Consider the following 15,645-nt stretch of genomic DNA (forward strand, 5'->3'; position numbering starts at 1 on the left):
CAACATACTGATTAAAGACTAAAGCAGACATATACAGGGTGTTTCAAAAACATGTCATTCGGACTTTATAAAAAAACGGGGCGACGGAAATTTGAAATATTTGAAATATCGAGCGGATTTCTTGGTGGATCTGACTAAGTTCGCTACGGGCTCTTAAGTTCTGTAATGAAACGTTAGGTTGACTTGGAAAATTTTGGAGTTCAATTAAAGAAATTCAATTTCTTTTAATTAAAATCAAATTAAAATATTTTTGCAATGTGGTAAATTCAGTTGTTACACAAATGCCGTTTACCCCGTATTTTTCCGTCGCCCCGTTTTTTTATAAAGTCCGAATGACAGGTTTTTGAAACACCCTGTATTTTGGCGATTGTTTCCCATAATTCGCCCCGCCCATTTCGAACTGAGAAGCGAACGCATTTATTTCGTTCGTTGGTTGGGTGGCGCGTTATTGCCGAGCGATTTGCCAGCCAATGTGACGGCATGTTGCTGGGGGATCGTGCATCCTGGGTTGACTTCACAGAGATCTGTGCCGAGATCTGCCTGGCAGCTTATTTATTTATTTATTTATTTATCTATCTATTTATTTATTTATTTATTTATTTATTTATTTATTTATTTATTTATTTATTTATTTATATATTTATTTATTTATTTATTTACATACATACCCTCAAAGCCTTCGGTAATGCAGTAGGGAGTGGGCTATCAAAGAAAAGCACAAATACAGTCAATGGTACAGCACAGAAGGTAACGATAGGAACGGCATGAGATAAATGACATGAAGCATAAAAGGAAAAGGGGATGAGGCGTGCTACAAATGACGAAAGTCACGTAGGCATTTCTTAAACTCCTTGCTGCCTGCGAAGTTTGTAATGAATCAGGGCAAGTCGTTCCACTCCACAGACGTCCGGGAGGGGGGGGGGGGGGGAGTATGAATGATTCGTGAAATGAACATGTTATGACGCCAACTTTCTGCTAGTGGTCAACACGTGAGGAGTACGATGAAAACTCAAAACACCCAGATAGTGCCAGATAGTGCAGCGAGAGCGCCAACACATTTTTTGTTCAGGTTGTTCAACCTTCCACATCGTCTGGCTCCGCTGGGAGTACACTCTAAATCTTTTCACACCTTTAAAGGTGTAATAACGTGCATGGCACACGCCTTTTTAGGTGTAATTTTCGTAACACCATAATGGAGCACGGTTTCGCATAAATTTTCTTTACTCGAGTGTTGTCTGTCCTCCAAAAATTCAGTCTTGCAACATCTCAACATTGTTCAACAGTATTGTAGACACTTGCGCGTGCTCGATTATCGATAGCGATGCATATATGCATTAGCTCGTACCTACGATATCCAAGACATAATGAAAGCGAGATTTGCACTGACACTTGATCTTTAGTAACGCTTTCCAAATTTTGTAAAATATCATCCTGGAGATGCAATGTTACGCAACCAGGTTGAATGTTCATAGCGCACACCTTTAAAGGTGTGAAAAAGTTTACAGTGTAGGCTAACGTCGGCTGAACGCGCGTTGTCGCCGCCAGATTCCCTGGCGCGCCATGTGTCGACAGCAGCCGGCAAAAACAATATGCAAGCTCGTAGCTCTAAAGCAGGTCGTTCCCGGGAACGTAGATCCCTGTTGCCTGACGAACTGAAAATTTCTCACCAGACGGAGCCCTGAGCTTTTTTACCGCAATTTTGGTAGTACGTAAATTAAAACTACAGTATTAAGTGTGGACTGTCGTAACTTTTCCCGCTGGGCTTACAAGCTACAAGTTACAAAGTACACCTCCAACATAAATTATCGAAGCTCTTGCCCGAACAGACTGCAGGAACGGTACGCTGATTCTCGCTGCGATGCTTCGCTTGTGATGCACTTACACTACGCTTCTGTAGATGGGCAGAAAATCCAGCGAAAAGGTAAGGAAGATGAAAGGAAGTGCTCCAGGACGAGAGCCTTGTCCTGAGGCACTTCCGTTCCGCTACGCTTCTGTAGTACTTCGTGGACACCACAGAAAGGTTAGGTCAGTCTTAACCCCAAAAGGCAGCGACAAAGTTAAAGCTCCCTAGTCAGTTAGAAGACTAAGTGGACCTTGGTCACTTAGGCGAGGGCAGGTCGGTATGTTACTAGGAGCCTTTTCAGTCATTGAATCGCCTCGGTAATAAAGTTATACTATCAGTATATGCGTGGGTTGCCATCTGATCTATTTTCACTGCAACGACATGGTACACAACAGCATGCAGCCGAGGTGTTACATACAAGCGTCGTTCAAGGTTGACCGAGACTTTTGCTCGAGAAAAATCAGTGAGTAAATGTCATTAAATAAAGCATTCGGGAGACGCAGTAGTTCTGCCACCAGCGGCATGGCCCAGTGGGCTAAGGCTTCCGCTCGTTGGTGGTAGCCAAGCTCGTGCTGTAGACTGGGAGGTGGTGGGTTCGAATCCTACCGCCGGCTGTGCTGTCTGAGGTTTTCCCTGGGCTTTCCGAGGACTTTCCAGACGAATGTCGGCACAGTTCCCACTGAAGTCAGCCCAGGACGCATACTAATCCCCCTGTCCCCCACACCTTCCTGCTGCCCTCTCTCCATCTGTCCACATCTGTACGCCGCTCATAGCCACAGTTGCTTCGCGGCGCTAACACGGAATAAAAAAAAAGTAGTTCTGCCCGAACGCATTGCCCACCGAATGGGTCGTCGCAGGAATTATGGTCGTCGAGGTACAAAGGGCGATAATGATCCACAATTAGAAAAGAAAGCAATAAGGATGAAGGTTGGAGATTAGAAACGTATCATATAGATCGATGGGTTTTCTGGCTTAGTCTGATGGCAACGTACCGCGAACCCTTTCTCTCTTTTTTTTTAATCTTTCTTCGTTTCCTTGTATGTATGCTTTTACCTTCCCTTTGTTGCTGTACAGTGGAATCGGGGGAAAACAAAGGTGTATTTGTATACTGTTCTGAAACAAGAGACATTGTGGAGCGTTTGAAACGAGGGGCGTTCGATAAGTTCTAAGGCTAACATAGCCGCGAAAGCTTTATTTCTCAATCCATCCCACACATCCCTGTTTTCCAAGTTCTAGGGAAGAGAAGAAACTCCGCACCTTGCCTCATGGGGGCAAGGTGCAGAGAACACGCTGCGTGGAGCAGCGGCAGCTCTCATGGCGGCGAGCAGTGTCAACACCACCTAGATATAGAAAACCTGCGCGGTCGTCGACGTGACGTAACAATTAAGAGTCAGCCAATCATGAACATGTTTTCAATGACCGTAGCCAATTACTAACGTGCTTTCAGCGGTCGTGGCCATATAGAACCACCACCGTCGTCTGCGAGTTGATTGAACGTCCCCGCGTACTAAATAGAAAACGTGGAAATAAAGAGCAAAACGGGCTCAATCTTTCTGAAAACTGATTTTCTGGAAAGCGTCTTGCACTTTCTGTCTCAGTATTTAGGTCTGCAGGTTCCAGGTGAGCTACAATCATTTGCGGGTTCTTGAATTCGCAGAACGGTGAATGGCAGTAGCAAACGAATTCTGACTCTTAATTGAAAGAGGGAGAGGAGGCAATGTAAGCCTTTCTCTATCTAGGTGGTGTTGGCAGTGTGCCTGTAGCTGAGGAACAGCCATGCGTAATCAAAAGTTCCTTATGAAGGAGAACGTCAAACCAGCTGAGATTTTGCAAAGATTACAGACGGAGATCAAATAATGTCAAGGGGAAGAGTTACGAATGGTGCAGGTGCAGATCATCCTCGAGAACCGGCGAGTAACAGTTCGGGACATCGCAGCCTAGCATAATATTAGTGTCGGCTGTGTGGAGACGATCATTCACGAGCACTTACTGTTCCGCAAAGTCTGTGCAAGGTCTGTGCAAGGTGGGTTCCCCGCCACCTCACTTGTGACCAGAAGGGAGCGCGCATGGCAGTCTCTGAGCAGTTGCTGAACTGGTTTCTATTTGAGGAGGACGAATTTTGCAATCAACCATCACATGTGATGAAATATGGATGAACCATTTCATCCCAGAGACAAAAGGAATCGGCATGGAATGGCGACACAAGGCTTCCCCGCCGTCAAAGAAAAGCAAGACACAGTCGTCGGAAGCCCATTGGAACCGCCCATGGCATATGCGGGGTGTCATGGCATATGTGACTTCTTAAAGGAGCATTAAAGTGGTATCTAGCATGGCCAAAAACTGCTGTCATCTTGTAAAGCAGTATGTGAAAAGCATTCCCACAAAATATTTCTGTCCAAAGTTGTTTCACCACGGTGCAATTAATTTGGAAAATCGCTGCCGCGGTGACAGGCCGGAGCGCTCCAACTGCAGACCACACCCACTCTACTGTGACGTTGGTGGTAGAGAGCCCCTCATTTGTTCGTAGGAAAAGCCGTCTGCTACGAACATTGCGAGCTGTTTCTTGTTGTCTTCTATTCTTTATATGATTTATATCACGTTTTCTAAAAAAAAACAAAGCATATATGCAGCCTGAGAAAATAAGATTACGATCACAAGAGTAATATATCTGTGGCTTCTGGGCAATCTCAGAATTCACAGTAGCAGAAAGCAAGCGATGGCGGCGGTATTGTGGCGCCACCTGTTAGCCACTGAACCAACTGCACGGTGAAAACGGTCGGACAGGTTGCACACTGTCGGGGAGCACGGGGTTTTCCCTGTACAACCGCAGTTAATTTCGGGCTGCACCACTCGTTCTTCCCGTGGTATCTGCGGTCCCAGAAAATCGTGGTTGTGTCGTGGACAGCCTTCAAACCTTCCGTTTCGGACATCACGTAGCCGGAGAACCCATGGCGTCTCGGAAGCGGTAGCAGACGCTCCTGCCTGCGCGATGTCGCTCACCTCGATCATGTGATCCCGGGTCCAATCAGGAGCGTCCTTTCCACTTGCGTCACATAGTGACGCAAGTGGTGGCGCTCATCACGTGCCTATCGGGAAGGCGAAGGAGGGTGTTTCGCGCACGGGAAGTTCGGGGAGCTATTGCAGTCGTCCCAATTTCGCTACGGTTGCACTAATTGTGGGAAAACTGTTTTCGGTCGTCTAACATTCCATACTGACCAAAAACAGAAACAAAGTTGTGGGCCTCTAGACTGCTCCTTTAAAGCAAGGGGTCACGATTAATGCCCAGTACTACTCTATACGTTGACCAAGGCTGCCGTGCGAAATGCCGTTCGCAAGAAAATGCACAGCAGTGTCAGGCCTCACTCGCCGCATTAGACGAAAGCAACCATGGCTGAAATGCACTGGGATGCTTTGTCCCATGCCCCTTACAGCCAGCCCCAAGCGATTACCATTAGTTCGGGTGCCTTAAGGAGTTCCTTGAAGAAAGACGTTCCACACACATGAGGCCCTCCAGAAAGATGTCCTGCGTGGCTACAACAGCAGCTGACTTCATTCTACTGAGGGGGCTTGATATTTCATCTGTAACGATGTGTCGGTAATGATAAGTTTGGCAATTATGACATACTGTAATAATCACCCTCTTCTTCTTTTTTTTTAAACAACCCCTAGTGCTTGGGATGCTGGCTGAACCACTCGCTGGAGGTTCTTGTGCCTCATTATATTACACCGTGTCCATCCTTTCGGTTTAAACTGAAATCTCAGTTCAGTAAGTTAAAGAGTTATCCGTGAGGAATGGTAGTGAAGCATAAAGCCTCCTGTTAATTTTAGCTTAGGAACAGTTTACTGGAGCGCTCGGTTGCGATTATTGTCATATTGTTAACCGTTATGCTACAATCATTCAGCAAATCGATCGGTTAGTGTAGATGGCTAGTACTAAGTATTCAGAATTTCAGATGTAGTATTCAGTACATATTCAAGGCATATTGTTGAAAATACACCCCATGTGCACGTGTATCGCACATTTCCTATCTTGAATCGTTACGTTTGCTCGAAGTATCGTTGCGTGAATACAATGAACTTGTCTTGTTCATTCCAAACTCTTTCCACGTTCTGAGGGCCATTAAAAGTCTGAAAACTCATTCCAGTTATCCCAGAGGAGATAATGCAGACCCTTTTACAAACGCCAAAAAATAAAGAAAAAGAAATAGACAAGAACGCTGCATCCGACAGACCATTTCTCTCTCCTTTTAATTGGGGCCACGTTGGAATTAGCTTTTTTTTTTGCAACTTTATACCAATCATTCTCCTTTCGTTTTGTTTTTATTTGTTATCCCGAAGCTCAATTACGTATATGTTTTTAACCGTTCACCCAGGATATTTTCGCTTAGGTCTTGTCTAACGCTATACGTTTCTCTTTCTCTCTTTTCCTATCGCTATCATCTGCCTTTGTGGGTATCTGCTTACCATCACACTTTTTTAATGTCATGCGTTCGAACGAAGCTCTCTAGTATACATCTAGAAAAGCATCGAGAGATTCGATAAGGCCCCCGTATCCTGTCGATTCATCAATGTCAGGCTGCAGTATTTAAATTGCATATTTAAGAACCTAAAGACGTTATCAACGGATAGTCAGCACACAATTTTTCACATTGTTGCTGAATTGACATCTCCTTACACTCTCAGCTTCACCTTCACATTTCACCTTCTATTCAGACGGTATCGACAAATATATCTTCAATGCTAAGCACTTGCTAAAAGGAACGTAGATGGGTAGAAATCCAGCGAACCGGTAGAATGTAGGAAGGGAGTTGCCTCAGGACAGAAGCCGCCGATATTTCGAACAGAGACTGTTCTTCTTCTGGGCTGAAGAAGCAGAACAGTCTCTGTTCGAAATATCGGCGGCTTCTGTCCTGAGGCAACTCCCTTCCTTCCTTGCTAAAAGGAAGGCATGCTACCATATGTGCTTGCACCCTAACTTCGAAGACAGAACTATCCTGGAAGCAAGATGAGAGAGAGACTTGCGCTCGTCCTGCCTACTTCTCTGTCCTTGTCTTTTAGCGTTTTTAAGTATGTTGAACGTTTACCAACTTGCCCAAGAGAGAAAGACAATAATTGGCCCATATAGCGTCAAGTAAATAACGTTTACTTATTTTATTTCTGTTTTGAAACCTTTTTTTTTATTATTATTAATTAAGAGGAAGCAATCGTTTATTTCTATTCACTTGCCCCGTACTCTAAGTCACTTTATATTCACGTGTCCGCGCGAGTATCCGCACGGCATCCTGGTTGGCGGATAGAAATATCCAATCTTAATCCGCCAATCACAACCGCGTTTCACCTCTAACTACAGCTTGGCGTGTTCGTGAAGAGCCACCTCGCAGAGCGAACTCTAGGCGCACGTACACTTCCAGTGTTGTTGGCATCATTCGACGTCAGCAAAAAAGAATAATCCTGGCACGCCAGAGTACGGTTTTCAGGTCCGTTCGCGTTTCAATCACCTGCCGCAAAGATCACGGGATTCATTCTTGAGATGCATTCCCTTGAGTCGCGTTTCATCTTCCTTTGGAGCGCTTTCTTGCTAGTCATGAAAGAGCACTCATCCATTCAGTACGCCACCACAACTTGTCCGCGTTAATCGGATGTCGAGTACAAACACAAAGAGGGCAGAGAGCCCAGCATGAAGTCATGCACAGCTTGTCAGTGGGAAGCTGCAGGAGACGGGTTCTCCAAATAGCATCAAGTTATGGTCGCTTGCGTAAAAACACGCAAGGCTAAAGACACAAAGGGCAGAATAATCAGCTCCATAGTTCAGAAACAGGTAGAAGGCCTCGTGTGAGGTGGAACCGCAGTGTTCGTCAAAGGTTTCCAGCCGGGATCTGTATTTCTTCTTGAGAGGCATGCTTTTTACGCATATGATTTATTCGTACTTTAAGCCAGTTTCTATTCAGTCTGAAACTGTCCGCTTTCGAGAGTAAGTTGAGTTGATAGCATGTTTGCTTTCAAATTGCAATGTTTATCTTAACCTCGCGCTTTTTCGTTATTTATTTTCATTTTCATTTTCGTTTTGCGTTTCATTTTGCGTTCCCTTTTGGCCCAGTCGGGTTTTATTCATAACGGAAAATCCGACGCTACGTATAAGACGGACGATGTTAGACAGGGTCTTGTCCCTACTCTCGGGTTTTTCGTTGTGGACTTATGCCTCCGGATAGTCTGCTTTTAAACCCTTATTTCAACTTTTTGGCTTTTTTTTTTGCTTTTTTTTCGGCTTTTATTCGCTCGTTCCGCAAGCGAGTGTCCTGCCGATAACGATTAATTTTTCTTTCTCTAATGTGCGTTTCTTTGTCCTTCATACATGTACAGCGAAGAGGCGCGTATGGTTTTTCTTCGAATGGTACATCACATGTCTTGAAGACTTTGGGCTCAGTCTTGCAAGCTTTGGAAAAAAGAAAAAAAAAGAACACGATACAAGACTTCACACCGTAGATTGACGCATTATAGCCGTGGTTGGTTTTGCGCACTAAAAATGTCAATCACCATCATCATGAGAAAAGTTCAGTGCGGCTTGCTGATCCAGAAGCAGATGAGATTTGATCATAAGTAATTCCCATTATGACCTGATGGCCGATACGTCCACTTAACTCATGCAGCGCTCATGAATGTCTGAAATTAAAGGCATTAAAAAGCGTGTTATGTGCCTGTTTTCGCTCAGCAAATACGGAGCTTTTGACTTCGACAGGAACTCTAGGAGGGTTATGACGACTTGTATTGTCCCCAGGAGCCCGTGCAGTTTCCGACATGTTACTGTGATTATTCGCAGCGTGGAATAGATGTACGCCAGTGAGCTGAAAATATGCAGTCCTGAGAATTCTGCTGTCTCACCCCTCCGTAAGATAGAGCAGTCGACATAAGACCTGATTAGGTCAACGGAGACACTGCAATGATACAGCAAAGCATAAACGAAGTCGTTGCACCTGCTCCTTCTTTTGCTTTTATATCTCTTCTCCTTTTCCCCAACAACACGTCCAAGCAATAGTTCATTCTATTTTATCGCAAGTGGGTATCTGGCTCCTCTCACGTGTCTCGTTTATCGTATGCGACAGTACGCGTAAGGGACGTAAGTGTACACTCTTGTGGTCATGATATGTGAAGATCAATAAGAATCACCCGTTGGGTCAAGAACCACACGCGGAATATCTAGATACGGAGGAATAGAGCTCCTAGGGGAGCTCATACGTGCTGTATCTTTGTTGCCTTTGAGAACGGAATTCAAAAAATTAGAAAAGGTGACAGGGCGACAGTTTAGTTTATACCATTTCATGAGTGGACAAATTCCAACTGAATGGTTACAGTGATCAGATAAGCCAGGATAAGTCGAATTGTAGAACGACTAAAAAGGGAGGCTATGGAGAGCACAAGGGACGCCATCTATCCGGCGGAGTTCTCGCTATTGTTGAAACCCGGCAGGTTTGACCTGGCACGATTAGTGCTATACGTAAGAAAACCATGCCCGATCTTCATTTGGTTGCTGAATATCGATAAACGGCGAGAAAGCAGAGCTGCTTGAATCATTATTGCACCTAATCGTTGAATTATGGTCACTACCCGTGTTCGAAGGGTGGCTTATTAACATATCGTGCAATGTGCCAAATACAACACCTAATGCATATCGAATTTTATCTCATGATTTTGAGAACGCCTCGAAATCTGATAGGAGTTACTGGTGGATGCATCGACAGTGTGTTTGAAAGGTAATGGTTATGAGATATGTCAGCAAGCTAAAAGGCACGGCATGACGAGGATTTGTCTCTTATTGTTCGACAGCTGCGTAAAAGGCCTTGCACAGTGTTGTCATATCATTGGACATGTCATACGGGAACATTCTTGGCACGTTCAATTCGCAGAAGACGTTTCTCCCGCCAGTACCACGAGCGAATCGCCACGAGCGAGCGACATCGTATTCCACATTATTCGTTCTCTGTGCAGGACGCACTGCTCGGCGAACGAACAATTAGACGTGAACGCCATGTCCGCAACTCCGCCTTCTAGTAACTATGGCTCTGGCATGGCAGCCATTGATGCGCTACGACGCATGCAACCTCCGGCAAAGGTAACTAAATTACGTAAGGCGTCTACTTTCATGTACAATACATTGTGCAAACGCACAGCAAGAGCTAAGCAGTAAGGTCGGACATATGACCTTGTGTACTTGTTGACTCGCTGAGGTGCCACATTTCTCCTCTCCTCGTTATTACGCGCGCAAAACTTATCCTCGCGTCAACGTCATGTCAGCTTCGGATCATACCATTACTCTTGCTGTCGTGAAGGGAATGGAGAAACAACTTTATTTAGGAGTCAAGGGAATGGAGAGTCTGCTGTATAGCCATGGAAAGATGGTTTCAAAACTTGCTTCCTTCCCTGTGACTTTGGTACGACCTCTATTTTCAGGGTGCGACACCCGTAACAGAAGAGTCGACGGCAGCCTACTACCCGAGTCATCACGTATCTGCAACCATGATAGTGTGTCTGGCCTCGTGCATCATGGGCGCTGCAGTTGGGTACGCGTCTCTGGCGATTCCAGAACTCTCCGGGGAGACGGCCATTGAGATTATACCTTATTCATCGGAAGCCCGTTGGTTCGTAGCTATGCTTCCACTCGCTGCTGTCCCCGGCGCACTCGCTTCATGTGAGTCCTTCAAGAATGCTTTGGCATGGGCGTTCTTCATAAAGCTTGAGGTTTCGCAACAGCCTGCTTCGTTGGGACTTGAACAATTTCTCGTGGTGCAATTTATGTTCAATTTCATAGTTTATGCTTGTCTTGGCTGGTACATTTCAGTGATTTTTAATGCTTAGTGAGGTTGGATTATTTTCAGCCTGGGCTTCAGAAACTGTTGTGCAGCGTTCATAAAATCTCATTTCCAAAATCACTTTGCTCTTTGATTGCTCACCAAAGAGACACCTCAAAATTGTATCCTATAACCCCGTTAAGCACTCTCACTGCAGTTTTTGATATTGTGACTTACGAGGGATTCAAGCTGCACTAAAATCAGGCTTTATAGGTGAACTTTTTACGCACCAACCATTTTGCTAGCAGGTATACTGCATTGCTTTTCAGAAGCCGCCCTCCATTATATATAATAAATATATCGCGAAAGGCTAGAAGCCAGGGCTCTTGCATCCTAACTATTTATGCCGTTTCATTCATAAGAATTACTATTTTATGCCGTTCCACTCATAAAAATCATTGTTGTAAAGGTGTTCGTGCAACAACTGTAGACAGCACCCTATCATTATAAGCTTACCATACGTCTTTGTCACCAGGCCTGATGATGAACCATTTGGGCCCCCGCCGTACTATGATGGTGTCGGGATGGGGATTTGTGTGCAGCTGGTTCATGATGATGCTCTGCACCGACACAATGACTTTGTTCATGGGACGCATCATCGGAGGCTTCTATTCGGGCGTCGTCTCCGTCTGCGTTCCGCTCTACGTCACAGAAATCAGCCCTGCGTGCAGAAGGGCCATGTTGGCAGGAATCATACAGGTGAGCTCACTTCTCAAGTCACTAGATTATAGCGACCATGTCATAGGCACCCCTTCCCAGCGCCGCATTTGGAAGCTAGCGGTGGCGCTACTCATCTGCCGGGTTATTGCTTCCTCAACTTCTATAATACTTTGTACTTCAGCCTAACTTAGTATTTTTGTAGAAGGGTGGATGTCCCACGGAAGATGTTTCATTATAAACTTTATTGTCACCATCATTCTATGCGTTTTCATAGGAGCTGTTGCTGTCGTCTGCTACGGTAGCTGTACGTCCACGTCCGCTTCTGCGCGTTCAAAATTCAAATTTCCATTGTCGAATTATTGTGTAGATCTCGCGTGCCGATGAGTAGCGCCCCTAGCGGATCGTGCGGACGGGCTCCTCATAGGGGTTGCTGATTATGACATGGCCGTTATAATCTAGTAGGTCGTGGTACGACATGCTCGTCTGTAATGTTGCTAGATTTCTACGGCCCTGCTTCCTCAGGCCTATGCCCAATATATTCAGTGTAGGGCCAGGTATTTTAGGCATCTGCCTATAAATGCCTATAAACGCCTAAATGCGACAATTTGGTGATTGCCTGCCGTTTTATGGACTCTATTGAATTATAGCCGTTTTTGTACATTTTAGATGCCATGAGTTTTTTTTTTAGAGGCGCAAGTGCGAGTGCGCCTTTCCGGCACGTGCTGGGTGCTGCATTTTGCTTTTCGTTTGTGTGTGTTTGCGCCTTTTGTTCTTACAGTACAGTACAGTGTTGTACAGTAACTCTGAAGCACCACATGTACGGTGCATGTGATGTACGTGAAGCTGGACAGTCAAAACAGCAGGGACCAACATTATGGCGGCAAATCTGCTCGCGAGAGTGGCGCTCTCCTGCGGATGACGTCATGTGAATAAACCCTATAGTAGTATTCAATATGGCGTGGTTCTAGGCAAGGATTTCCCCAACCCCCCCCCCCCCCAGGGTTGTGTACACCCCCTCTGCATTTTTGCAACACCCCCCCTGAAATTTCTCAGGTGACCCCACCCAGCTCGGGCACCAACACGTTCTGGTAGAGAGTCCGGTGCGAATTACATCCTGTACTGTCAAACTTGGGCTGTAGGACTACAGTCATGCAGATGATCGTACCATGCATTTGTACAATCTGTGTGCTAGGTATTCATTGAGCTTCGTGAGACAAGGTGCTAGTCTTTGTCCGTCGTGTATCTTAATGTTGAAATGCCGTTCATAATGAATCTGCATTCAAATGTACTGCGTTCTAACGTAGTAACATGTACAAATAAAACGGGAAAGCTCTGCAGAGATGTCACCATTGATCCACGATTCTTTCAGTGTCTAAGAAAATTCCTTAAGTGTAACCTTCACCAAGCATACCTCCCCCCCCCCCCTTGAAAGCTCGGCAACCCCCTAGCAGTGAATTTCTGGGGAAATCACTGGTTCTATAGGCCGCCTCAGCATTCATGTATAGGAAGCCAAAGCTGCTACGGTACCGTAGCCATTTTTCCTGGATGGAGCGCTCCAACAAATCCAGAGAGTGTACCTGATTAACGTACCTATTTTTTACTTTATGCCTATTTTGCTGTTTTTGAGGACCTAATTGTCTGCGTATTTCCATCGTTTTCGTACCTAAATTGCCGGGTCCTACGCAAGCGGTTCACAATGCTATCCCGTTTATTTCCTTGCAGGTGGCTGTAGGGCTGGGCATACTGCTCCCATATGTTCTCTTTCCTTTCCTCCGTTGGCGTTTGGTAGCAGCCGCCTGCACCGTCCCTCCTGTCATCTTCGTCGTAATCGTCCATCGCTTAAGAGACACTCCGCAGTGGCTTCTGAGCAAGGGAATAAGGGTGGACGCCGACCGCGCCGTTATCCACTTTTATGGCACAGACTTTCTGGCAGAGTTCGAGTTTCGGAAGTTTGAAATGGAAAACGTCATCCCCTATGAATCAAAATACAAGACTCATACGTAAGTGTGCACTTTAGAATAACGCTTGGTAACAATATGACGTCTCCGACTGCGCCATCCGCTACAACTATCGCTTGACTGGGGAAGCATTTAATGGTGTCCTCGTTGTTTCCATGTAGGCGAGTGGGTTTGTGCCTGTCCCTTCAGTTGTTGCAACATTCCTCTTTTGCCAACGTGATTTTCTTCAACGCAACTCAAATTCTTAAGACTGCAACGCCCGACGTGCCGACCGATATTTGCGCTGCCTTGATGGTTGCTTCTCACCCGGGCATCACCCTCATCTTCAGCGTACTCACTGCTGACATCGGTCGACGACCGTAAGATTTCCAGCCTCTTATTCATATACGAAGGTCCGTGGGTACCCACGCCGACATTTAGCCGGACTGTACAAATGAAACTGTCTTGACTGACTGAATGACTGACCAAGAATGAACTCTATGTGCAGGCTACTTGTCCTGTCGACTGTACTGGTTACGGCTGGTCTGGTAGCGTTTCGGTCCATGGAGACGTTGAGATGCGCCTTCAACGAGCAGCAAGTGCAAGCAGAAGGCAGCTGGCCTGCTGCCTTCGCAATCTTTTTTGTGGTCATCGGACATTCCCTAGGACTAGGTACATTACTTCTGCCGACAACACTGTAAGGCCTACGCATAAAGAGTGTACCATGTACACGTGTTGATGATGTGCAATCTGAGCCAAAAGGCATGATGAGAAGGTGTATACATTGCATGATAGCTGTATGTATCCCCCTCGGCGCACTTTTTTTTTTTTTTTTGTGTGCGTGACCCAGAAACACTTATCTCGCGGTAACAGCAACCCTGTCATACTCTTAAAACGGTCACTTCTAGTAGAAGTAAAAAGTTATATGCGTTTGTACCCCTAAAAGTAAAAGGTGCACACTTAAACGATCACTTCTCACGTTACCTCTGAAAACGGATAACTCCTGCTGTCGAGGTTACATAATGGGTAACGAGCTTAGACGAAACTCACTGACCAGAGGTTACAGGCAGCGTCATGATGACCCGCAGGAGTTACACGATCACAATGCGCACGATGTAACCCGTAAACAGGTAACGCTTATGACTGCTGCCACGAGACGAAGTAGTCACCTCCTATTCCATAAACCTCTGTGCAGGAACATTACCGCGTACACAGTGCAGAGAAAGAGCAGATTTGAGAATTACGAATGTTAGAATATCAGTGTATTTTCGGCACATTTTCGATCTTGACAGCAAGCCACATCCCGGTATTACGCGACGTTGTGCAATTCCGTGTCAATGCTCGATTACGCTGGTTTAGATGTTATCCGATATCTTTTACTTTCAGAGGTAAAAACTCGTATACATTTTGTACCTCTATTAGAAGTGACCGTTTTACGAGTTTGAGTCAGCCGCCTGCCCACGTGACCCTTCCCGTGAAAACGAACATTAGCATTGGATCATGCATTTGGCTCTGGCTATGACGTCTGGGGATTGAAACCCAGGTGAAATATCGACCTTGCAGTAATGAACGAAACCATTTCATGCAGGCCACATCCCATGGTTGTTGACATGCGAGATAATGCCTCTGCATATTCGCGGTGTGGGTACCTCATTCGTTGTGGCCGCCTACTGGTCTTTCTGTTTTGTGCTCCTGTACTTCACGAGACCAATTCTCGATGCCTTCGCGTATCAGGTCGTGGCATGGATATACGGCATCGCCCTACTCATCCTGGCAGGCGTCGTCGCCTACATGACTCCAGAAACTGAAGGCAAGAGCCTGGCCACTATCACCGCAAACTGACGCCTACACAGAAAATCCCTCTGAATAAATGTCAGCGCTGTTAAGGCGCTTATCTTATATGGACATTGACATTGTATGCCATGATGTGGTGAAGCCCACTATTTCTACCTCTGAGAATGTGTGTGGTAGTTCAGACCAATTCGACCATGATTCGGCTCATGTACGTCATTCGACCGAGTAGTCAGTATGCTATTTTCGATCTACGTGCTCAGCACTCCGTATGTACCGCAGGATTTTGGATAGTAGCCAGCATGTACTTCGGAGTAGATGAGGTTTTCTAGCACTGTCACCTCTGGTGTTTCCATTCCTACTTCACCGAGAACGACGGCATCATTGTTATGTCTTAGCGTGGCCCACAGGTAGAGAGGAAGACTCTTCCAAGCAAAAAACTGACGCGACGAAGTTTTTTCCTCTGTGCGATGGGTTTCCATCCTTTTGCCTAATCGTAGTGCACGTGAACAATTTTCGTACAGGTCAACGAACCTTGATTCCTAGAAAGGGGAGCAACACCAACTCCTAT

The 15,645-nt window shown here is 45.7% G+C and overlaps 2 protein-coding genes across 3 annotated transcripts in view; one reads left to right on the top strand and one right to left on the bottom strand.

The window, feature by feature from the left end:
- LOC135395204 (uncharacterized) overlaps positions 1 to 15,645 on the bottom strand; it is a 291,788-nt gene that overhangs the window by 260,077 nt on the left and 16,066 nt on the right. The window lies entirely within an intron of this gene.
- LOC135395303 (facilitated trehalose transporter Tret1-like) lies at positions 9,794 to 15,194 on the top strand. Of its 2 annotated transcripts, none has more exons than XM_064626535.1 (7): positions 9,794 to 9,950; positions 10,289 to 10,526; positions 11,162 to 11,385; positions 13,069 to 13,346; positions 13,466 to 13,663; positions 13,792 to 13,980; positions 14,872 to 15,194. In XM_064626535.1, exons 1-7 carry the CDS (start codon positions 9,867 to 9,869, stop codon positions 15,089 to 15,091), a joined length of 1,431 nt encoding a protein of 476 aa, XP_064482605.1. In that variant the 5' UTR covers positions 9,794 to 9,866; the 3' UTR covers positions 15,092 to 15,194. The 2 variants fall into 2 exon arrangements, with proteins under 2 accessions (XP_064482605.1, XP_064482604.1); XM_064626534.1 differs by having other exon boundaries at positions 13,792 to 13,955.

The sequence above is a fragment of the Ornithodoros turicata genome, chromosome 5, assembly GCF_037126465.1.
Source record: "Ornithodoros turicata isolate Travis chromosome 5, ASM3712646v1, whole genome shotgun sequence".
NCBI lineage: Eukaryota > Metazoa > Arthropoda > Arachnida > Ixodida > Argasidae > Ornithodoros > Ornithodoros turicata.